This window comes from Coregonus clupeaformis, chromosome 34 (assembly GCF_020615455.1).
Source record: "Coregonus clupeaformis isolate EN_2021a chromosome 34, ASM2061545v1, whole genome shotgun sequence".
Classification (NCBI taxonomy): domain Eukaryota; kingdom Metazoa; phylum Chordata; class Actinopteri; order Salmoniformes; family Salmonidae; genus Coregonus; species Coregonus clupeaformis.
In genome coordinates this window covers 8,479,692-8,504,799 of record NC_059225.1, presented here as the reverse complement: position 1 = coordinate 8,504,799, position 25,108 = coordinate 8,479,692, and the positions used below count along the sequence as shown (strand labels likewise).

General features: G+C 45.7%; 1 protein-coding gene across 1 annotated transcript in view; it reads right to left on the bottom strand.

The window, feature by feature from the left end:
- Positions 1 to 969: 969 nt before the first annotated feature.
- The window catches only part of LOC121549441 (potassium voltage-gated channel subfamily H member 2), a 48,166-nt gene continuing 24,027 nt past the window's right edge, over positions 970 to 25,108 (bottom strand). Inside the window, exons 2-3 of the mRNA XM_045210307.1 lie at positions 9,017 to 9,247; positions 970 to 977 (exon numbers count right to left, since the gene is read on the bottom strand). Of these exons, the coding sequence (XP_045066242.1) occupies positions 970 to 977; positions 9,017 to 9,247 (239 nt within the window). The remainder of the gene's footprint in view (positions 978 to 9,016; positions 9,248 to 25,108) is intronic.

Genomic DNA, 25,108 nt, shown 5'->3' with positions numbered 1-25,108 from the left:
AGCTTTCCCTTATAGATTTTGCGGTGTGCAACTGTAATTATGAAGATAATTTATTGTGCGGGCGTCAATAAATTATTGCTTGAATTTCTTGAGTAAGAAAGATCATTTCTTGTGTAATTTCTTATAACGGTGTTGATTGTTAGTGGGACTTTTCGGGGCAGTTTTTAATTTAGCCGTGAAGGTCATCTCCATAAAAAACCAAGTACTTAAAGGTCAGTTCTGAGCCATTGTCTCTAGTCTTAAATAGACACCTGGTGCGCCAAGGATCCCAAAATAAACCTACTTAGCTGGCATCACTGATCACCCCCCCGCAGCCCAAACAACGTGTGGGGGCTTACAAGCTCTGGTTGGATGGGGCACATCATAAGCCATGACAAAATGTTTAGAATTACAGGAAATTAGCTTTTGAAATGGCAAAATATTTCTCTCAGCTTCAAGTCAAAATATGTAGAATAGCAGGAAATAGCAGGACATAGCCGGAGGGGCGGGGGGGGCTTGCTCGAACCTTGCGGGGGGCCTCGCAAAACGCCACGTTGTCTGATGACTCCATTGTAGGGCCGTACATCTCTGTTGACAACAGATAGCCACTCCAAAGAGAAGGTGGACCAGACATCTATAGCCACACATATTATTTGTGTGTCTTTGTCAGCTGTCAAAGCCGTGGAAAAAAAACGAATATGCTGAGCAATAGAACAAAAGCGTGAAGAAGTGGCCTCACAAATATGAGGGGTACCAGGGGGGACACGTTTGAATGGCCCAGCCAGTGGAGCATAAAAAGGGCAGGTGCTTTTCCCTAACGAGACCCTGCTGCAGATGGCCTGCATGCAGGGCTACTTAAGGAAATTAGGAGGGCTATCTATAGGTCCCCTTGGCACTCATTCCTGGCCAATCAGGGAGCGGAAGCGGGCAATGAGCAGGGGGCTGCTGGGGGCTGCCATGCAGACAGACTACAGTAAGTACCTGGAGGCCTCAGATCTCTGGGATAACAGGCACACACAAAGAGAACGGTAGTCTGAGTGGAGTTTACTGAGAGCAAGAGAAGGGAGTGCCTTAATTCCAACCTGCTTCAGTTGACATTTCTAGAACTGGGACAGAGCTGGGACAGAAAAGGTCACGGTGGCCTCGAGTCAAACGTCTTTAAAATCCGTAGACCGTGCTGACCGGAAACAGCCGCTGATGTACAACTCGCACAGTGTACTGTCCCTAACTCCCCGCGACTGCATCAGAGCTGGAAGAGTTTAGCTGGACAAGATGATTGAGTAAGTGGCGGTCCAATCGACGTCGGACAATTGAGCGTGAGAGAAGGGGCGATCCATCAGGGCTAATGCCGGGGAGCAGTAGTAGATGAATGGAGCGGTGTATCGCAGCACGATCTCTACACTATCCTTCCCTCCCCGCCGCTCCCCATCCCCCTCCTCACCCCCCTCCTCCTCCCTTTCTGTCACTTCACTCTTTCCAACATGAAAGGGATCCTTTTCTTCCCCCTACTCTTGCATTTGAATGAGGAGGAGGAGGAGGAGGAGGAGGAGGAGGAGGAGGCATTGCATTTCTATATCATGCATGACTTATGAGGTTCCGGAGTGTGATGCGTTTCGATCATAACTTTCTGATGAGCCGAAAAAAGACTCACCCTAGGAGGGGTTGGCTAAGACAAGCCTAGACCAGTTGACCTATTAGAGGTGAGAGATTATGGATCGGGCCATCCCATGAAAGCGCATAATGACTAATTCATAAGAGTGTCAGACACTGAAGAACAAAGGGAGGTGGAGGGAGGGGGAGTGGGTCCAAGGGGAGGGGGAGGGACTCCCTTATGTGTTCCCCCAATCACATGGAATGTGGGTAACCCTGGCGACGCAGAGAGAGCCTCTTGACGGTCTCCCTGGTGACATTACAAATATACCTCCTGCTGTACCAAAAAATGCTTTGGTCACATTTATGTGGACGGGGCCAGCCACATCCGAGCAGTAGATAGCAGCTGTCAACACTCTGCAGAACTCGTATCACATACTAGAGCATATACTGTATGAATGTAGGAATGTATCATCATACTATACTGTACTGTAGCTAGCTGTTATCGTTAGCATTGTAGCAACTACTGAGTGTACACACTGGAAACAGAGCAGGGTTCTAGAGAATCAGTACACATACACCCATACACACACAAACCGATACACACACACACACATAGTATTTTGAGGTGCTTTCTCTATGCAATGCAGGCCAAGGGGGGAGTTGTGTATACAGGAGAAACAGATAACTCTGAGTATAAACAGTGGAAAGTCTGATTGGTGGACCAGGGGCGGACCGGTGCAGCACTCAAGAGAGCAAACAGCTGAAAGCAAACATCTGGCGCCATGTAGCCCTCTACTGCTGCTGCTACAGCTAGACATGTAGCCATCTACTACTGCTGCTACAGCTAGACATGTAGCCATCTACTACTGCTGCTACAGCTAGAAATGTAGCCTTCTACTACTGATGCTACAAAAAGCCATGTAGCCTTCTACTACTGCTAATACAGCTAGCCATGTAGCCTTCTACTGCTGCTACAGCTAGCCATGTAGCCCTCTACTGCTGCTACAGCTAGCCATGTAGCCCTCTACTGCTGCTACAGCTAGCCATGTAGCCCTCTACTGCTGCTACAGCTAGCCATGTAGCCCTCTACTACTGCTGCTACAGCTAGACATGTAGCCCTCTACTGCTGCTACAGCTAGACATGTAGCCCTCTACTACTGCTGCTACAGCTAGCCATGTAGCCTTCTACTGCTGCTGCTTCAGCTAGCCATGTAGCCCTCTACTGCTGCTACAGCTAGCCATGTAGCCCTCTACTACTGCTGCTACAGCTAGACATGTAGCCCTCTACTGCTGCTGCTACAGCTAGCCATGTAGCCCTCTACTACTGCTGCTACAGCTAGCCATGTAGCCCTCTACTACTGCTGCTACAGCTAGACATGTAGCCCTCTACTACTGCTGCTACAGCTAGACATGTAGCCCTCTACTGCTGCTGCTACAGCTAGACATGTAGCCCTCTACTACTGCTGCTACAGCTAGCCATGTAGCCCTCTACTACTGCTGCTACAGCTAGCCATGTAGCCTTCTACTGCTGCTGCTTCAGCTAGCCATGTAGCCCTCTACTGCTGCTACAGCTAGCCATGTAGCCCTCTACTACTGCTGCTACAGCTAGCCATGTAGCCTCTACTACTGCTGCTACTGCTAGCCATGTAGCCCTCTACTGCTACTACAGCTAGACATGTAGCCATCTACTACTGCTGCTCCAGCTAGACATGTAGCCCTCTACTGCTGCTACATCTAGCCATGTAGCCATCTACTACTGCTGCTACAGCTAGACATGTAGCCCTCTACTGCTGCTACAGCTAGACATGTAGCCCTCTACTGCTGCTACAGCTAGCCATGTAGCCCTCTACTGTTACTACAGCTAGCCATGTAGCCCTCTACTGTTACTACAGCTAGCCATGTAGCCCTCTACTGCTACTACAGCTAGACATGTAGCCATCTACTACTGCTGCTCCAGCTAGACATGTAGCCCTCTACTGTTACTACATCTAGCCATGTAGCCCTCTACTACTGCTACAGCTAGCCATGTAGCCCTCTACTACTGCTACAGCTAGACATGTAGCCCTCTACTGCTGCTACAGCTAGCCTTGTAGCCCTCTACTGCTGCTACAGCTAGCCATGTAGCCCTCTAATACTGCTGCTAAAGCTAGCCATGTAGCCCTCTACTGCTGCTACAGCTAGACATGTAGCACTCTACTGCTGCTACAGCTAGCCATGTAGCCCTCTACTGCTGCTACAGCTAGACATGTAGCCCTCTACTGCTGCTACAGCTAGCCATGTAGCCCTCTACTGCTGCTACAGCTAGCCATGTAGCCTTCTACTACTGCTGCTACAGCTAGCCATGTAGCCCTCTACTACTGCTGCTACAGCTAGCCATGTAGCCTTCTACTACTTCTGCTACAGCTAACCATGTAGCCTTCTACTACTGCTGCTACAGCTAGCCATGTAGCCCTCTACTGCTGCTACAGCTAGACATGTAGCCTTCTACTACTGCTGCTACAGCTAGACATGTAGCCCTCTACTACTGCTGCTACAGCTAGCCTTGTAGCCCTCTACTGCTGCTACAGCTAGCCATGTAGCCCTCTACTACTGCTGCTACAGCTAGCCATGTAGCCATCTACTACTGCTGCTACAGCTAGCCATGTAGACTTCCACTGCTGCTACAGCTAGCCATGTAGCCCTCAACTGCTGCTACAGCTAGCCATGTAGCCCTCTACTGCTGCTACAGCTAGCCATGTAGCCTTCTACTGCTGCTACAGCTAGCCATGTAGCCCTCTACTGCTGCTACAGCTAGCCATGTAGCCCTCTACTGCTGCTACAGCTAGCCATGTAGCCCTCTACTGCTGCTACAGCTAGACATGTAGCCCTCTACTGCTGCTACTACAGCTAGCCATGTAGCCTTCTACTGCTGCTACAGCTAGCCATGTAGCCCTCTACTGCTGCTACAGCTAGCCATGTAGCCTTCTACTACTGCTGCTACAGCTAGCCATGTAGCCCTCTACTGCTGCTTCAGCTAGCCATGTAGCCCTCTACTACTGCTGCTACAGCTAGCCATGTAGCCCTCTACTACTGCTGCTACAGCTAGCCATGTAGCCCTCTACTGCTGCTGCTACAGCTAGCCATGTAGCCCTCTACTGCTACTACAGCTAGACATGTAGCCTCTACTACTGCTGCTACTGCTAGCCATGTAGCCCTCTACTGCTACTACAGCTAGACATGTAGCCATCTACTACTGCTGCTCCAGCTAGACATGTAGCCCTCTACTGCTGCTACATCTAGCCATGTAGCCATCTACTACTGCTGCTACAGCTAGACATGTAGCCCTCTACTGCTGCTACAGCTAGCCATGTAGCCCTCTACTACTGCTACAGCTAGCCATGTAGCCCTCTAATACTGCTACAGCTAGACATGTAGCCCTCTACTGCTGCTACAGCTATCCTTGTAGCCCTCTACTGCTGCTACAGTTAGCCATGTAGCCCTCTAATACTGCTGCTAAAGCTAGCCATGTAGCCCTCTACTGCTGCTACAGCTAGACATGTAGCACTCTACTGCTGCTACAGCTAGCCATGTAGCCCTCTACTGCTGCTACAGCTAGCCATGTAGCCCTCTACTACTGCTACTACAGCTAGCCATGTAGCCCTCTACTACTGCTGCTACAGCTAGCCATGTAGCCTTCTACTACTGCTGCTACAGCTAGCCATGTAGCCCTCTACTACTGCTGCTACAGCTAGCCATGTAGCCTTCTACTACTTCTGCTACAGCTAACCATGTAGCCTTCTACTACTGCTGCTACAGCTAGCCATGTAGCCCTCTACTACTGCTGCTACAGCTAGCCTTGTAGCCCTCTACTGCTGCTACAGCTAGCCATGTAGCCTTCTACTACTGCTGCTACAGCTAGCCATGTAGCCCTCTACTACTGCTGCTACAGCTAGCCATGTAGCCCTCTACTGCTGCTACAGCTAGCCTTGTAGCCCTCTACTGCTGCTACAGCTAGCCTTGTAGCCCTCTACTGCTGCTACAGCTAGCCTTGTAGCCCTCTACTGCTGCTACAGCTAGCCTTGTAGCCCTCTACTGCTGCTACAGCTAGCCATGTAGCCATCTACTACTGCTGCTACAGCTAGCCATGTAGACTTCTACTGCTGCTACAGCTAGCCATGTAGCCCTCAACTGCTGCTACAGCTAGCCATGTAGCCCTCTACTGCTGCTACAGCTAGCCTTGTAGCCTTCTACTACTGCTGCTACAGCTAGCCATGTAGCCCTCTACTGCTGCTACAGCTAGCCATGTAGCCCTCTACTACTGCTGCTACAGCTAGACATGTAGCCTTCTACTACTGCTGCTACAGCTAGCCATGTAGCCTTCTACTACTGCTGCTACAGCTAGCCATGTAGCCTTCTACTACTGCTGCTACAGCTAGCCATGTAGCCCTCTACTGCTGCTGCTCCAGCGAGACATGTAGCCCTCTACTGCTGCTACAGCTAGCCATGTAGCCTTCTACTACTGCTGCTACAGCTAGTCATGTAGCCTTCGACTACTGCTGCTACAGCTAGCCATGTAGCCCTCTACTGCTGCTGCTACAGCTAGCCATGTAGCCCTCTACTGCTGCTCCAGCTAGACATGTAGCCCTCTGCTGCTGCTACAGCTAGCCATGTAGCCCTCTACTGCTGCTACTGCTAGCCATGTAGCCCTCTACTGTTACTACAGCTAGACATGTAGCCATCTACTACTGCTGCTACAGCTAGCCATGTATCCCTCTACTGCTGCTTCAGCTAGCCATGTAGCCCTCTACTATTGCTGCTACAGCTAGCCATGTAGCCCTCTACTGCTGCTGCTTCAGCTAGCCATGTAGCCCTCTACTGCTGCTACAGCTAGCCATGTAGCCCTCTACTATTGCTGCTACAGCTAGCCATGTAGCCCTCTACTGCTGCTGCTTCAGCTAGCCATGTAGCCCTCTACTGCTGCTACAGCTAGCCATGTAGCCCTCTACTACTGCTGCTACAGCTAGCCATGTAGCCCTCAACTGCTGCTGCTACAGCTAGCCATGTAGCCCTCTACTGCTGCTACAGCTAGCCATGTAGCCCTCTACTGCTGCTACAGCTAGCCATGTAGCCCTCTACTGTTACTACAGCTAGACATGTAGCCCTCTACTGCTGCTACAGCTAGACATGTAGCACTCTACTGCTGCTACAGCTAGCCATGTAGCCCTCTACTGTTACTACAGCTAGACATGTAGCCCTCTACTGCTGCTACAGCTAGACATGTAGCACTCTACTGCTGCTACAGCTAGCCATGTAGCCCTCTACTACTGCTGCTACAGCTAGCCATGTAGCCCTCTACTACTGCTGCTACAGCTAGACATGTAGCACTCTACTGCTGCTACAGCTAGACATGTAGCCATCTACTACTGCTGCTACAGCTAGCCATGTAGCCCTCTACTACTGCTGCTACAGCTAGCCATGTAGCCCTCTAATACTGCTGCTACAGCTAGCCATGTAGCCCTCTAATACTGCTGCTACAGCTAGCCATGTAGCCATCTACTGCTAATACAGCTAGCCATGTAGCCATCTACTGCTAATACAGCTAGACATGTAGCCCTCTACTGCTGCTACAGCTAGCCATGTAGCCATCTACTGCTAATACAGCTAGCCATGTAGCCCTCTACTGCTGCTACAGCTAGACATGTAGCACTCTACTGCTGCTACAGCTAGCCATGTAGCCCTCTACTGCTGCTACAGCTAGCCATGTAGCCCTCTACTGCTGCTACAGCTAGCCATGTAGCCTTCTACTACTGCTGCTACAGCTAGCCATGTAGCCCAATACTACTGCTGCTACAGCTAGCCATGTAGCCTTCTACTACTACTGCTACAGCTAACCATGTAGCCTTCTACTACTGCTGCTACAGCTAGCCATGTAGCCCTTTACTACTGCTGCTACAGCTAGCCATGTAGCCCTCTACTACTGCTGCTACAGCTAGCCATGTAGCCTTCTACTGCTGCTACAGCTAGCCATGTAGCCTTTTACTACTGCTACAGCTAGCCATGTAGCCCTCTACTACTGCTGCTACAGCTAGCCATGTAGCCCTCTACTACTGCTGCTACAGCTAGACATGTAGCCCTTTACTACTGCTGCTACAGCTAGCCATGTAGCCTTCTACTGCTGCTACAGCTAGCCATGTAGCCTTTTACTACTGCTACAGCTAGCCATGTAGCCCTCTACTGCTGCTGCTCCAGCTAGCCATGTAGCCTACTACTACTGCTACAGCTAGCCATGTAGCCTTCTACTACTGCTGCTACAGCTAACCATGTAGCCTTCTACTACTGCTGCTACAGCTAGCCATGTAGCCCTCTACTACTGCTGCTACAGCTAGCCATGTAGCCCTCTACTGCTGCTGCTACAGCTAGCCATGTAACCCTCTATTACTGCTGCTACAGCTAGCCATGTAGCCCTCTACTGCTGCTGCTCCAGCTAGCCATGTAGCCTACTACTACTGCTACAGCTAGCCATGTAGCCTTCTACTGCTGCTACAGTTAGCCATGTAGCCCTCTACTACTGCTGCTACAGTTAGCCATGTAGCCCTCTACTGCTGCTAAAGTTAGACATGTAGCCCTCTACTACTGCTGCTACAGCTAGCCATGTAGCCCTCTACTGCTGCTGCTACAGCTAGCCATGTAGCCCTCTACTGCTGCTAAAGTTAGACATGTAGCCCTCTACTACTGCTGCTACAGCTAGCCATGTAGCCCTCTACTGCTGCTACAGCTACAGCTAGCTCTCCTCTTAATCAACACTAGGAGAGGACCTGAGAAATACCACATCCTCACTCTGTTCCTCTCTCCTTTCACCTCCGTTATGTTTCTCTCTCTCTCTCTCCTCTAACAGCTCCCTTGACTTTCTACTCTCGCTCACCTCCTTCCAATGGGACTTGGGAACTGAGAACTGCAGCCGTCCTCTCTCTTTCTCTCTTTTCTCAGTATCTCACTTCATCAGTCTTGCTTTCTCTTTTACTCATCTTTCAGACGGTAGCTCTTTCCTCTGGTGGAAACTGTCCGACATATCCCTGGATCTCACCCAGGCAGTCTAGCTCTACTACAATAACAGCATTCTATTACCTGGAGGTCATTGGCCCCCAGCCCAGAGCATGATGGGCCAGGGAGCACGGCACGTTCCTGGGATGTTTCCCCATATTCCTCCCGAGTGTTTCCCCATATGACCTTACAAACCATGATGACTGACACAGCCAATGATCAGGCATCAGACGGGGACTGAGAATACACCAAGTGAGTAGCAAATACAGTCATGAATAGAGACCAAGTATAGAGGATATGGTACAGTGTTTCTTGGAAACCATAGTACACTTTTAACTAAGCAGAAGCAGGCTGAACTCGTACGAGTTTTCAACCTCACCGCCAAACACACACACACACACACACACACAGCATATGGTCCTACCGTCCTTCCTGTAGAGGTTGATCTCCATTTTCCTCTCTTCCGAGCCCAGCAGTGCTTGGGCCATCTGGGCGATGGCCAGCCGCTTGGTGTGAGGGCCGTACAGGAAGTTACAGGTGCAGGGCTTCTGCATGATCTCGGCCCGCGAGTAGCCGCACATGGCGCAGAAGCCATCGTTGCAGAATATGATGGCACAGTTCTCCACCCGGGCATTGGCGATGATGAACTTACGACCTGAGGATGAGAGGAAGAGGGAGATGAGGAATATGGCAGGAGAGAGATATAGTGGGTATGTGCATGTGTGTGTTGTGTGTGTGACTAGTGGAAAACTGTGTATCCTTGACATGATGAAAGAGAGGTACAATCTCTTTGCTCAGCACCTCATGGCCAGGGCCATCTGAGTTTTATTAAGACATTTTAAGAATAATTTATTTTAGTTTCACAGCTAATTTCCTGCAATTCTACACATTTTGCAATGACTTATGCCATGTTAATATGATATCTGAGTGAGAGTGACTAACAAAGTCGATGGGGGCCCCTGGAGGTCAGGGCCCCTGGAGGTCAGGGCCCCCTGGAGGTCAGGGTCAGGGCCCCTGGAGGTCAGGGCCCCTGGAGGTCAGGGCCCCTGGAGGTCAGGGCCCCCTGGAGGTCAGGGCCCCCTGGAGGTCAGGGCCCCCTGGAGGTCAGGGCCCCTGGACACGTGCCCTGCGTGCCCGGTCGGTAATTCAGCCATGATTACTACAAGTTTACTGTAGATAGCTGGCTAGAGTAACTAGACTAATTTACCAATCTAAAAATGTTTAACTGACATGGGCTAATTGAGTGACTGTCAGTTAGTGACATATAACAAGAGGGAAACTGCTGAGGCAAAACCAAGTTTCAAAATTGCACCTTGTGTATTCTACTATTCTAACTTTCATCAGTAAGTTGAGACCCTGATTGAGTTTAAAAAATATATATAAAAAAAAAAATGTTGAAAATCCTCATGGCCAAATCTCTGGAATCATTCACAGAACCATTTAAACCCATTTAGACGGAAACACTGATCTACCCCATAGATAACATGGAGAGATGATAACAAGATGGATGGGGGACCACGTCTGCTATAGCTAGCAGCCCACCATAGCCTTGGCAACCACTCCATAGCTACAGTAGCACATCAACATAGCCTTGGCTATCATTAATATATAGCTAGCAGCTCAATGTAGCTCAATGTAGCCTATCTCTCTCAGAATGACCTTCTTGATCCAAACCAGTCAGGTTTCAAGACTGGTCATTCAACTGAGACTGCTCTTCTCTGTGTCACGGAGGCTCACCGCACTGCTAAAGCTAACTCTCTCTCCTCTGCTCTTGTCCTTCTAGACCTGTCTGCTGCCTTTGATACTGTGAACCATCAGATCCTCCTCTCTACCCTCTCCGAGTTGGGCATCTCCGGCGCGGCTCACTCTTGGATTGCGCCCTACCTGACAGGTCGCTCCTACCAAGTGGCGTGGCGAGAATCTGTCTCCGCACCACGTGCTCTCACCACTGGTGTCCCCCAGGGCTCAGTTCTAGGCCCTCTCCTATTCTCGCTATACACCAAGTCACTTGGCTCTGTCATATCCTCACATGGCCTCTCCTATCATTGCTACGCAGACGATACACAACTAATCTTCTCCTTTCCCCCTTCTGATAACCAGGTGGCGAATCGCATCTCTGCATGTCTGGCAGACATATCAGTGTGGATGACAGATCACCACCTCAAGCTGAACCTCGGCAAGACGGAACTGCTCTTCCTCCCGGGGAAGGACTGCCCGTTCCATGATCTCGCCATCACGGTTGACAACTCTGCTGTGTCCTCCTCCCAGAGTGCAAAGAGCCTTGGCGTGACCCTGGACAACACCCTGTCGTTCTCCGCTAACATCAAGGCGGTGACCCGATCCTGTAGGTTCGTGCTCTACAACATTCGGAGAGTACGTCCCTGCCTTACACAGGAAGCGGCACAGGTTCTAATCCAGGCACTTGTCATCTCCCGTCTGGATTACTGCAACTCGCTGTTGGCTGGGCTCCCTGCCTGTGCCATTAAACCCCTACAACTCATCCAGAATGCCGCAGCCCGTCTGGTGTTCAAGCTGTGAGGGGAACGGCACCTCCGTACCTTCAGGCTCTGATCAGTCCCTACACCCAAACGAGGGCATTGCGTTCATCCACCTCTGGCCTGCTGGCCCCCCTACCTCTGCGGAAGCACAGTTCCCGCTCAGCCCAGTCAAAACTGTTCGCTGCTCTGGCACCCCAATGGTGGAACAAGCTCCCTCGCGGCGCCAGGACAGCGGAGTCACTCACCACCTTCCGGAGACACTTGAAACCCCACCTCTTTAAGGAATACCTGGGATAGGATAAAGTAATCCTTCTACCCCCCCTTACCCCACCCCCCCAAAAAAAAATACATATTGTAAAGTGGTTATCCCACTGGCTATAAGGTGAATGCACCAATTTGTAAGTCGCTCTGGATAAGAGCGTCTGCTAAATGACGTAAATGTAAATGTAAGCTCAACCTAGCCTTGGCTGTCATGCTATAGCTAACAGCTTAACGTAGCCTTGGCTATCATGCTATAGCTAACAGCTTAACGTAGCCTTGGCTATCATGCTATAGCTAGCAGCTCAACATAGCCTTGGCTATCATGCGATAACTAGCAGTCCACCATAGCCTTGGTGACCATATTATTGCTACAGTAGTTTTGAACATTAGCATTGTAACGTCCACTGAATGTAAGCTACAAATTGTGTGTGTGTGTGTGTGTCTGTGTGTGTCTGTGTGTGTGTGTCTGTGTATGTGTGTGTGTGTCTGTGTGATTGTGTGTGTGTGTGTGTGTGTGTGTGTGTGTGTGTGTGTGTGTGTGTGTGTGTGTGTGTGTGTGTGTGTGTGTGTGTGTGTGTGTGTGTGTGTGTCTGTGTGTGTGTGTGTGTGTGTCTGTGTGTGTGTGTCTGTGTGTGTGTGTGTGTGTGTGTGTGACAGTGGAATTCAGTTGGCTCCTCCCCTTTCTCTGCCTTTCCAATGAGCTGTCTTGTTAAATGGGAACCTAATGACCGCTCAGTGTGACTCAAATTTTTTTTCATTTGAGTCATTTAGCAGATGTTCTTATCCAGAGCGACTTACAGTTAGTGAGTGCATACATTTTCAAAACACAGGAAGAAGGACATTGGGAGGAGAATGCTTGCTATTCTGCAAATGAGCAGGGCATTATTTCTGCTCTATTCAGATGACATTAGTATTTTCAAGACCAGAGAATTCGTGAGTACTTTCTAAGACTGTGAGCTAGGGACCTTTTGAAAACGAGAAAATAGTAAGTTGTTTGCATTTGGCGGGTTGAGACAACATAAATCACATGTGCATTCAAAGGGAATGATCGGGCTCGTGTGTGCAGCACACAGTTTCACATAGCTTCGATGCATCTCTGCCTCAACTTAAAACTCAACACATTCGCAATTTCCATTCGATTTATTGGAGGTCTTTACAGGAGCCTAGCGCCGATAAATCTTCCTCAAGAACTAAAGCAATGTTTCACCGTTGAGAATGCTTACAAGACTTAATGGCCTTTTGTTCAACGCATCGTCCCAGACCTTGATCACAATGTGTCACATTATCTTAAAGTGGCACTCCAGTCTCCTTTTCACCTCATTTAACACCTGATTTACTTAACAACAGGCACATCTCAATAGGTGGTCCAGGTAAGTCATGACATGGCACACGTGGGGGTGTGGCCTTCCCGCTTCTGTCCTCTATTGTTCCTCAAGCGAAGGGGGAGACCAATGACATCACATCTTCCCATCAGACCAACTCGTTGAACGCCCTACTCCTTGCTCAAAACCTATTGTTTTACCCTTTTAGTGTGTTTACTTTACTGTATTTATACTTGGGATATCGCTTTTCAAAAGGAAACGTTACAGAATCACTTGAGGACGCCTGGAGCTGACTTATTCCACAAGTGTGGTTCAAAATGGGCAATGCAAAATGGTATTGCGGCAGATGGATTCCATTGAGTTTTTTGACTGAACCAAATAACTTTGTTTAGAGAATAACACACGCTTGTCCTAATTACGTTATTGTACTGATATTAGGTTTTGTATTAAACTGAAGTCTGAAGCTAAAAGGTAATGGTCCAAAGATGTATGAGAGGGGGACAGGATTGTGTTTCATTTTTCAAGCTATAACTTACTGTGTTATTCCAGTATTGACTAGCTTACACTCTCAGAAAAAAAGGGTTCTTTCCCCATAGGTGAACCCTTTTTGGTTCCAGGTAGAACCCTCTGTAGTAAGGGTTCTACATGGAACCCCAAAAAGTTCTACCTGGAACCAAAAGGGTTTTACCTGGAATCAAAAAGGGTTATTTAAAGGTTCTATGGGGACAGCTGAAGAATCCTTCTAGGCTCTAGATATAACCTTTTTTTCTAAGAGTGTAGTGCCCCACTCCCAGAGATATTATCTTTTGTGATTTCAAATTGTGTGTGTGTGTTTGAGCATCGTGTGTGTTTGGTGATGGGGCATTGTGTATTCCAGGCAGGGCCCATGCACCGTCTGTTCTTCTAACCTGTTCCAGAGAACCCTGGCACACCTTTCCCACCACTTACAATGTGGCAACAACAGCAGCATCAACAATAACAACAGTAGCATCAACAATAACAACAGTAGCAGCAACAATAACAACAGTAGCAGCAACAATAACAACAGTAGCAGCAACAATAACAACAGTAGCATCAACAATAACAACAGTAGCAGCAACAATAACAACAGTAGCATCAACAATAACAACAGTAGCAGCAACAATAACAACAGCAGCAGCAACAATAACAACAGTAGCAGCAACAATAACAACAGCAGCAGCAACAATAACAACAGTAGCAGCAACAATAACAACAGCAGCATCAACAATAACAACAGCAGCAGCAACAGCAACAATAACAACAGTAGCAGCAACAATAACAACAGTAGCAGCAACAATAACAACAGTAGCAGCAACAATAACAACAGTAGCAGCAACAATAACAACAGCAGCAGCAACAATAACAACAGCAGCAGCAACAGCAACAATAACAACAGTAGCAGCAACAATAACAACAGCAGCAGCAACAATAACAACAGCAGCAGCAACAGCAACAATAACAACAGCAGCAGCAACAGCAACAATAACAACAGTAGCAGCAACAATAACAACAGTAGCATCAACAATAACAACAGCAGCAGCAACAGCAACAATAACAACAGTAGCAGCAACAATAACAACAGCAGCAGCAACAATAACAACAGTAGCAGCAACAATAACAACAGTAGCAGCAACAATAACAACAGCAGCAGCAACAGCAACAATAACAACAGTAGCAGCAACAATAACAACAGTAGCAGCAACAATAACAACTACCCTTTTCTTATTCTCTCACTCTCTCTTTCTCTCACACACAAAGACACACACACACACACACACACACACACACACACACGCACAAAGTCACACACACACACCTTCGCGGGCCTCACACCACCAGCTGTTACTGAAGAAGAAAGAGCCATCAGGCATAACAACATGGCAGCTCTCTCTCATTTTCTACCTCTTCCTCATAACTCTCTCTCTCTATTTCTCTCTCTGACACACACACACTCATACAGAGAGATCCCAGACAACAACTCCCACCCAGCCACATAGAAGGAAAGGGAAGAGACCCCTGCAAGGCCCTGATCAAACCCAATCTCCCATAAAGCACAGCTTATACCCTACGCTACGCATCAATGAAGTGGCATTTGGCTTGTAAAATTGTTGAATATTAAAATCTTATCTTAAAATGTGGCCTTTTTAATAAAAGCTATTACAGAGTGAACATTCACTGAGTTTACAAAAACATTAAGGACACCTGCTCTTTCCATGACATAGACTGACCAGGTGTAACCAGCTGAAAGCTACGATCCCTTATTGAGGTCACTTTTTAAATCCATTTGAATCAGTGAAGATGAAGGGGAGGAGACAGGTTAAATAATGATTTTTAAGCCTTGAGACAATTGAGACATGGGATTGCGTATATGTGCCATTCAGAGGGTGAATGGGCAAGAATAAAGATTTCAGTGCCTTTGAACGGAGTATGGTAGCAGGTACCAGGCACACCGGTTTGAGTGTGTCAAGAACTGCAATGCTGCTGGGTTTTTCATGCTCAACAGTTTCCTGTGTGTATCAAGAATGGTCAACCACCCAAAGCACATCCAGCCAACTTGACACGACTGTGGGAAGCATTGGAGTCAACATGGGCCAGCATCCCTGTGGAACGCTTTCGACACCTTGTAGAGTCCATGCCCTGATGAATTGTTCTGTTCTGAGGGCAAAAGTGGGGGGTACAACTCAATATTAGGAAGGTGTCCTTAATGTTTTGTACACTCAGTGTATGTTGAAAACCAATTCAATTTTCACTGGTACTTTTCTTAGCTATTTTCCCAAAGACTATCTCCCTTTTGGAAAAATATAAATTTAGAATATATTTTTTAATATATTTTTTAGGATAAATGTGAAATATTTGAAATTGGCCAAATAATGTTCTAATATATATATATATATATATATATATATATATATATATATATATATATATATATATAAAAAATGTATTAAAATATATTCCAACATATAGAACATACATGCATGTAATAATGTATATCACAGCATACGTTAAATGCATCAGAATGTATTTTAGAATATACAGTAACATTTGGAAATGTTTTGTAAAACATATTTCAACATCCATTTAAATGTATTTGTAAGAAATATATTTTTTGAAAGAAACATATATGTCAAATTAAATACATTGGCAAAATCATATTTTAACAACATATCTTAACAATGAAACAGTAGTAGGTGATTTGATAACACATGCACTTGTGTTAGTCACATTAAAACCAAAGAACAGGTAGTGTACAAGCTTACCATTTATTCACAGAACACAACATAACAGATTAACTGGCATGACAATCCATCTCATGGGAGGTAAAATCAGGCTCTGATCAGTCCCTACACCCAAACGAGGGCATTGCGTTCATCCACCTCTGGCCTGCTGGCCCGCCTACCTCTGCGGAAGCACAGTTCCCGCTCAGCCCAGTCAAAACTGTTCGCTGCTATGGCACCCCAATGGTGGAACAAGCTCCACCACGACGCCAGAACAGCGGAGTCACTCACCACCTTCCGGAGACACTTGAAACCCCACCTCTTTAAGGAATACCTGGGATAGGATAAAAGTAATCCTTCTACCCTCCCCCTACCCCCCAAAAAAAAAAAAAATATAGATATATTGTAAAGTGGTTGTCCCACTGGCTATCATAAGGTGAATGCACCAATTTGTAAATCGCTCTGGATAAGAGCGTCTGCTAAATGACGAAAATGTAAAATGTAAATGTTTTTAAAAAAGCACTACGACAAAGGCATGCCACTAACAGGCCACGCCTCAAAGTCTTCTAATAGGCTGCTGCCTGAACAAAAATATAAATGCAACATGAAACAATTTCGAAGATTTTAATGAGTTACAGTTCATAAGGAAATCAGTCAATTGAAATAAATTCATTAGGCCCTAAACTATGGATTTCACATGACTGGGAATACAGATATGCATCTGTTCGTCACAGATACCTTTAAAAAAAGGTAGGGGCGTGGATCAGAAAACCAGTCAGTATCTGGTGTGACCACCATTTGCCTCATGCAGCGTGACACATCTCCTTTGCATAGAGTTGATCAGGCTGTTGATTGTGGCCTGTGGAATGTTGTCCCACTCCTCTTCAATGGTTTTGCGAAGTTGCTGGATTTTGGCGGGAACTGGAACACGCTGTCGTACACTTCAATCCAGGACATTTTCAGCTTCCAGGAAATGTGTACAGATCCTTTCAACATGGGGCCGTGCGTTATCATGCTGAAACATCAGGTGATGGCGGCGGATGAATGGCACAACAATGTGCATTCAAATTGCCATCAATAAAATGCAATTGTGTTCATTGTCCGTAGCTTATACCTGCCCATACCATAACCCCACCGCCACCACGGGGCACTCTGTTCACAATGTTGACATCAGTTAACTGCTCGCCGACACAACGCCATACACGTGTTCTGCAGTTGTGAGGATGGTTGGACATACTGCCAAATTCGTTAAAACGACGTTGGAGGCGGCTTATGGTAGAGAAATTAACATAGAATTCTCTGGGGGACATTCCTGCAGTTAGCATGCCAATTGCATGCTCCCTTAGGGTTGTTACGGTGACCATATTACCACCACACCGGAGGTCACGAGTCATGACCGCAGTCAAATTCCACGTGACCGTTTAGTCACGGCAACTAGGCTTCTCCAAGCTCTGATGCTGCTGCTGGTCATTAGTAGCCTACCAAACTTGCTAACTGCCTGGTACTCAGCACTCTATTGTCCCTCTAATCACTCTGACATCAATGCAAATGTGATCGAAAATCTAATCAAACACCCCATGAGAGCCCATGAGCTCAAGTTGTGCAACATTTCTATAGGCTGTGCAATTGCATGAGAAAACAGAGTTTTGATGGCCTTTATTAAAAAGAGGAGGATCCCATCAGCTTTCTATAGACTAGGCCTACTATATTTATTTCTCAACTTTCCTAATATTAAGCACATTGTTTATCTTTCCAACAGGAGTATAGCCTACCTGGCTGGCATTAAAAGGAACCACAGGAATAGCGTCCTCCATTCGCTATTTAAGTGCATAGATGACATGTATATTTTTTCTCTGCCCCTTTTCCGAGACAGGTGCATGATAATGGTCCATTCTAAATCAAAACAAAATGTATTTAGTATATGTAAAGACAAGCTTAAATCAAGAATAGTCTGATGGGTGGCAATATTAGCCTATCACGTGAATGATGCCCAGCTTGTGTGCAGTAAGGCGAGAAACAGCGCTGGCCCTTTTTCCCGACTTTTTCAAATCATATTTGCACACCTCACGTAGCCTAGCCCATAGGCCTACAGTGAATTCGTAAAGTATTCAGACCCCTTGACTTTTTCCACATTTTGTTACGTTACAGCCTTATTCTAAAGTTGATTAAATAAATAAAAAATCTCATCAACTACACACAATACCCCATAATGACAAAGCGAAAACAGGTTCTTAATTTTTTTTTGCTAATTTATAAAATCTTAGAAACAGAAATACTTTATTTACATAAGTATTCAGACCCTTTGTTATGAGACACGAAATTGAGCTCAGGTGCATCATTTTTCCATTGATCATCCCTGAGATGTTTCTACAACTTGATTGGAGTCCACCTGTGGTAAATTCAATTGATTGGACATTATTTGGAAAGGCACACACCTGCCTATATAAGGTCCCATAGTTGACAGTGCATGTCAGAGCAAAAACCAAGCCATGAGGTCGAAGGAATTGTCCGTAGAGCTCCGAGACAGGATTGTGTCGAGGCACAGATCTGGGGAAGGGTACAAAGCATTGAAGGTCCCCAAGAACACAGTGGCCTCCATCATTCTTAAATGGAAGAAGTTCGGAAACACCAAGACTCTTCCTAGAGCTGGCCGCCTGGCCAAACTGAGCAATTGGGGGAAAGGGCCTTGGTCAGGGAGGCGACCAAGAACCCGATGGTCACTCTAACAGAGCTCCAGAGTTCCTCTGTGGAGATGGGAGAACTTTCCAGAAGGACAACAATCTCTGCAGAACTCCACCAATCAGGCCTTTATGGTAGAGTGGCCAGACGGAAGCCACTCCTCAGTAAAAAGCACATGACAGCCCGCTTGGAGTTTGCCAAAAGGCACCTAAAGACTCTTAGACCATGAGAAACAAGATTCTCTGGTCTGACGAAACCAAGATTGAACTGTTTGGCCTGAATGCCAAGCGTCACGTCTGGAGGAAACCTGGCACCATCCCTACGGTGAAGCATGGTGGTGGCAGCATCATGCTGTGGGGATGTGTTTCAGCGGCAGGGACTGGGAGACTAGTCAGGATCGAGGGAAAGATGAACGGAGCAAAGTACAGAGAGATCCTTGATGAAAACCTGCTCCAGAGTGTTCAGGACCTCAGACTGGGGCGAAGGTTAACCTTCTAACAGGACAACGACCCTAAGCACACAGCCAAGACAACGCAGGAGTGGCTTCGGGACAAGTCTTTGAATGTCCTTGAGTGGCCCAGCCAAACCCCGGACTTGAACCCGATCTAACATCTCTGGAGAGACCTGAAAATAGCTGTGCAGCGACGCTCCCCATCCAACCTGACAGAGTTTGAGAGGATCTGCAGCGAATAATGGGAGAAACTCCCCAAATACAGGTGTGCCAAGCCTGTAGCGTCATACCCAAGAAGACTCAAGGCTGTAATCGCTGCAAAAATTGCTTCAAGAAAGTACTGTGTGGTCCTCTGTAGCTCAGCTGGTAGAGCACGGCGCTTGTAACGCTAAGGTAGTGGGTTCGATCCCCGGGACCACCCATACACAAAAAAAAATGTATGCACGCATGACTGTAAGTCGCTTTGGATAAAAGCGTCTGCTAAATGGCATATTATTATTATTATTATTATTATTACTGAGTAAATGGTCTGAACACTTATGTAAATAGATATTTCAGTTTGCTAACATTTCTAAAAACCTATTTTTGCTTTGTCATTATGGGGTATTGTGTGTACAGTCGTGGTCAAAAGTTTTGAGAATGACACAAGTATTGGCCTTCACAAAGTTCGCTGCTTCAGTGTTATGAGATATTTTTGTCAGATGTTACTATGATATACTGAAGTATAATTACAAGCATTCCATAAGTGTGAAAGGCTTTTATTGACAATTACATTAAGTTTATGCAAAGAGTCAATATTTGCAGTGTTGACCCTTCTTTTTCAAGACCTCTGCAATCAGCTCTGGCATGCTGTCAATTAACTTCTGGGCCACATCCTGACTGATGGCAGCCCATTCTTGCATAATCAATGCTTGGAGTTTGTCAGAATTTGTGGGTTTTTGTTTGTCCACCCGCCTCTTGAGGATCCACTACAAGTTCTCAATGGGATTAAGGTCTGTGGAGTTTCCTGGCCATGGACCCAAAATGTTGATGTTTTGTTCCCCGAGCCACTTAGTTATCACTTTTGCCTTATGGCAAGGTGCTCCATCATGCTGGAAAAGGCATTGTTCATCACCAAACTGTTCTTGGATGGTTGGGAGAAGTTGCTCTTGGAGGATATATTGGTACCAGTCTTTATTCATGGCTGTGTTCTTAGGCAAAATTGTGAGTGAGCCCACTCCTTTGGCTGAGAAGCAACCCCACACATGAATGGTCTCAGGATGCTTTACTGTTGGCATGACACAGGACTGATGGTAGCGCTCACCTTGTCTTTTCCGGACAAGGTGTTTTCCGGATGCCCCAAACAATCGGAAAGGGGATTCATCAGAGAAAATGACTTTACCCCAGTCCTCAGCAGTCCAATCCCTGTACCTTTTGCAGAATATCAGTGTGTCCCTATGTTTTTCCTAGAGAGAAGTGGCTTCTTTGCTGCTCTTCTTGACACCAGGCCATCCTCCAAACGTCTTTGCCTCACTGTGTTCACAACAATTGAACCTCTCTCCTTGAAGTTCTTGATGATCCGATAAATGGTTGATTTAGGTGCAATCTTACTAGCAGCTATATCCTTGCCTGTGAAGCCCATTTTGTGCAAAGCAATGATGACGGCACGTGTTTCCTTGCAGGTAACCATGGTTAACAGAGGAAGAACAATGATTTCAAGCAACACCCTCCTTTTAAAGCTTCCATTCTGTTATTGTAACTCAATCAGCATGACAGAGTGATCTCCAGCCTTGTCCTCGTCAACACTCTCACCTGTGTTAACGAGAGAATCACTGACATGATGGCAGCTGGTCCTTTTGTGGCAGGGCTGAAATGCAGTGGAAATGTTTTTTGGGGATTAAGTTCATTTTCATGGCAAAGAGGGACTTTGCAATTAATTGTAATTCATCTGATCACTCTTCATGACATTCTGGAGTATATGCAAATTGCCATCATCAAAACTGAGGCAGCAGACTTTGTGAAAATTAGTATTTGTGTAATTCTCAAAACTTTTGACTACAACCGTACATTGATGAGGAAAAAAACTATTTTAATCAAATTTAGAATAATGTTATAACATCATAAAATGTGGAAAAAGTCAAGGGGTCTGAATACTTTCCGAATGCACTGTATATGTTTTGATAAGGTTTGTACTCAACTAAAGTGGCCAAATAACTTCTTAAAATCAAGCACATTAATCCACTTTACAACCGGTATAGAGCCTAACTTGCATACATAGACCGTGCGTGAGTTTCAAGTTTGGGGAAGATCATTTTCACCATAAAAATGCACCTTATAATAAAGCATTACATGCATAATCGCATTTGCGGTCACTTTTGAGAATGGCGTTTTCGCGCTAATTGATTGCATTTTGGCCGTGTGTGCATTGCTGCGCTTATAATGTGAAGAAATAGCCTAATAGTTTATCAACATTTTTAGCTATACGTTCTGATCTGTTGCGTCAGCCTCATTGCTTTGAAAAGGTTTTTTGATGCTAGTGGTTGTATTAATTTGGGATCTATCGCATCCCACAACTGTCCCAGACTCTGTTTGGAATATTTATTTCTTGCACAGAATAGGTCGACTTTTGTAATACGGGGGATAGTAGATTGACATAGAGTAGTGCTTTTGCTGTTCGTTAGGCCTACTCATCTTGATGGCTGACGAAAAGTAAATGTGGACAGTATCTTCAATATGTACCTCGGAATTGGATAAGGACGCGCGCAGTTGCGTCCCCCGATGTGTCTGTCTTCAATTGTAGCCTATGAGAAGGACCAGAGATGCTGTGCGAAGGACCCGATCATGACGGGCATTGGTAATAAGAATTGAGATATCTGAGAGAGCCATGTGAGTGAGAGGTGCTTGGGAGCGTGTAGCCGGGAGAAGGGAATTATAATTATTATATTCAGCCCAAGGGCACAACGGCCACTGGCCGCAAAAGGCTTTTTTAGGGGGCATTACGGCCAGACAAAGGGGATGCCGCCGGGAAATTCGAGGCATTATCAAGTGCTTGTCAAATTGTGATGAAGTGTGTGCAGCCTACATAAAAAAGCTCATGCCTTTCATGTAACTTTTTTCATATCCTCATTAGAGTTGCATCATATTTCAGCTCATGTAACATGGGACCACTTTACATGTTGCGTTTGTATTTTTGTTCAGGGTATTTTGTCAAAATGCATTTTTATTGTACTTGACACGCATTAGAAACATTCCAAAAGCACTAACATGCATTTAAATGCTTCAAAAATGACTACAAACATGATACATTATCGGTCATGTAGTGACTGAATGTCTTCCAAATAAACAAACAAACTTGTGGAGAGCATTGCATCCAAAGTCCAACCGGCAGAACTCAACGTGTACCGGGTTGTTCCACGAAATGAGTGCCTTTTGCGTCCCTTTGATGTGTTAAGTAGATATTATCCACCAATATTGAATTTGAAAAGTTATGAAACCCTAACCCTAAGTGCCCTTTAAAGTAGACCAAATGGACATAAATCAGAATTCAATAAATCAGATTCCCAATATGAATAAAGACTTGCTAAAGTGCCAAAATTCAGCATTTTTACATGTCCCTCAGTCACCCTGCACCCTCTGTGACTTCCAGGAAGATTTTAAACCACTAACCCCCCAAAATACTCAGTTTTCACCATCATTGCAAAGCCCTAGTTGTTATTTATTTAATGTGATTAGTGTCTGTGATTTAATTGACATCTGTCCCTCATTTTAAGGTCATCCCTGTTACGTGAATTGAACTCTCATTTTAACATGGTGAAACTATACCTTTTTAAATATTTATAAAAAATATATATATATTGAACATCTAATAGTAAAATCATAGTGTAAATGTAGGTGAGCTGGTTCTACTCTTTTTGGCCATTTTCTGGTGTTTTGGGGTGAAAGACTGAGCGGGATGAGCCTAACACGTCAACCCTGTTAAAGACTAGAAATGTTTTAACGATTTCCTTTTTCTTTTGTGAAGCTTGCATTCTATTGCCCCTCCCTGCTGCACACAACAAGCTTCCATTCCCCCTGTCACGAGGGGATTCATGGATGATTTATCTAGTAATTACCAGTTGGAGGGCAGTTGAAGTGGATTTTTACCAGATGTGGTAAATTTCCACTTCCCACTTGGTTACGAACACATTGGAAGCACAAGACCTAGACTTTGACATATTGCGGAGTGTTGTACAATGTATATATCGTTTTTAAATCGATAAAAAACTAAATAAAATAATATGAAAAACAGTTTTCCTTTACCTCTTGAGAAAACGTGCATTTTATAAAAGTTGAACAAGTGCTCTTTATGACAGAATGTAAAAAAAAAAGGTTTTACTCACCATGATCTGAATTTATCAATACGTAAAAAGTAATTTAAGAAGTCAAATTAGGAACCACTTTGCCTGTAGACTAGGTGCCCTAGCCTGTAGACTAGATGCCATAGCCTGTAGACTAGATGCCATAGCCTGTAGACTAGATGCCATAGCCTGTAGACTAGATGCCATAGCCTGTAGACTAGATGCCATAGCCTGTAGACTAGATGCCATAGCCTGTAGACTAGATGCCCTAGCCTGTAGACTAGATGCCATAGCCTGTAGACTAGATGCCATAACTAGATGCCATAGCCTGTAGACTAGATGCCATAGCCTGTAGACTAGATGTCATAGCCTGTAGACTAGATGCCATAGCCTGTAGACTAGATGCCATAGCCTGTAGACTAGATGCCATAGCCTGTAGACTAGATGCCATAGCCTGTAGACTAGATGCCATAGCCTGTAGACTAGATGCCATAGCCTGTAGACTAGATGTCATAACTAGATGCCATAGCCTGTAGACTAGATGCCATAGCCTGTAGACTAGATGCCATAGCCTGTAGACTAGATGCCATAGCCTGTAGACTAGATGCCATAGCCTGTAGACTAGATGTCATAGCCTGTAGACTAGATGCCATAGCCTGTAGACTAGATGCCATAGCCTGTAGACTAGATGCCATAGCCTGTAGTCATAGCGATGCATTTCGGGAATATTGTCAGGCATTACATGTATTTGAGCAAAGATGCGAATGTATCTACGTGTATTTGAAATACATTTAACTTGACTTTAAATATATTGAAATGTATATCGTTTTATATATGAGTACCCTTCTCTCCTAAATCAACCCCCTTATCCCTACTGAGAAAATAAGGGAAGACGAGTTGTTGTTATTCGGACCACAGAAAGACTAGCTGTCGTCATGGCGTCATCTGATGGGGATCCTGATAAAATAAAATAAAATAGCAGGGCCAAAGGCAAAACACGATAATAACAGGCCCTGAAGCAAGGCTATTCAGACATGCATGGAAACAAAGGCTATCTTTTCTCCAGGTTGACGCTAAGTTTAATGGCTTCCCTCTATAAATTAGCAGCCACAGAGCCCTTACCGTGTCATAAAGCTAATGGTTTAGCCCGCAAGTAATAAACACTGGTGATTAGAGGGTGGCTCACATGATACTGTAGGAGGGGAGAGATTGTTTATTTCGTAGGCCAATTGAGCTAGGTAGGGTCTGAGCATGCCTCATTTGGAGAGCACAAATGGCTAGCCACAAACCATGGTGCTGGAAAAACATGCCTGAAATGTATAATGCTTGGTACTGACCTAAGGGCAGTGGCGACCCGTCATTCAGGGCAGGTGGGTTTAGCTATGAAATAATATATTTATATTTTTTATTTTTTTGTTGTTGTTGTTGCCTGTTTTGAATGTTATTTTGACATTAATACGTGTCACATATCTGTTTGCAAACAATGTAAAAAATAAATAATAATTGAGTTAATAAAGCCGCCATACAAACATGGTCTCTTTTTTGTTTTCTTGAGTAAGGCAGCTCCAAAATGCAGGTGTTTCAGCCTAGCTCAGTGCTTTCTGTGGTGGTGGGGCAGCCAGCGGAAATTATGGAGAATAGGGGTTGGTAATGTTCTCTAGTTGCGCCGTGATTGGCTCAGTGCTCTGTCACTCATGGGGACACTATGTCACCGCAAAACCTAAGGGGAGAGCTCGAAAATTCAAGCCCC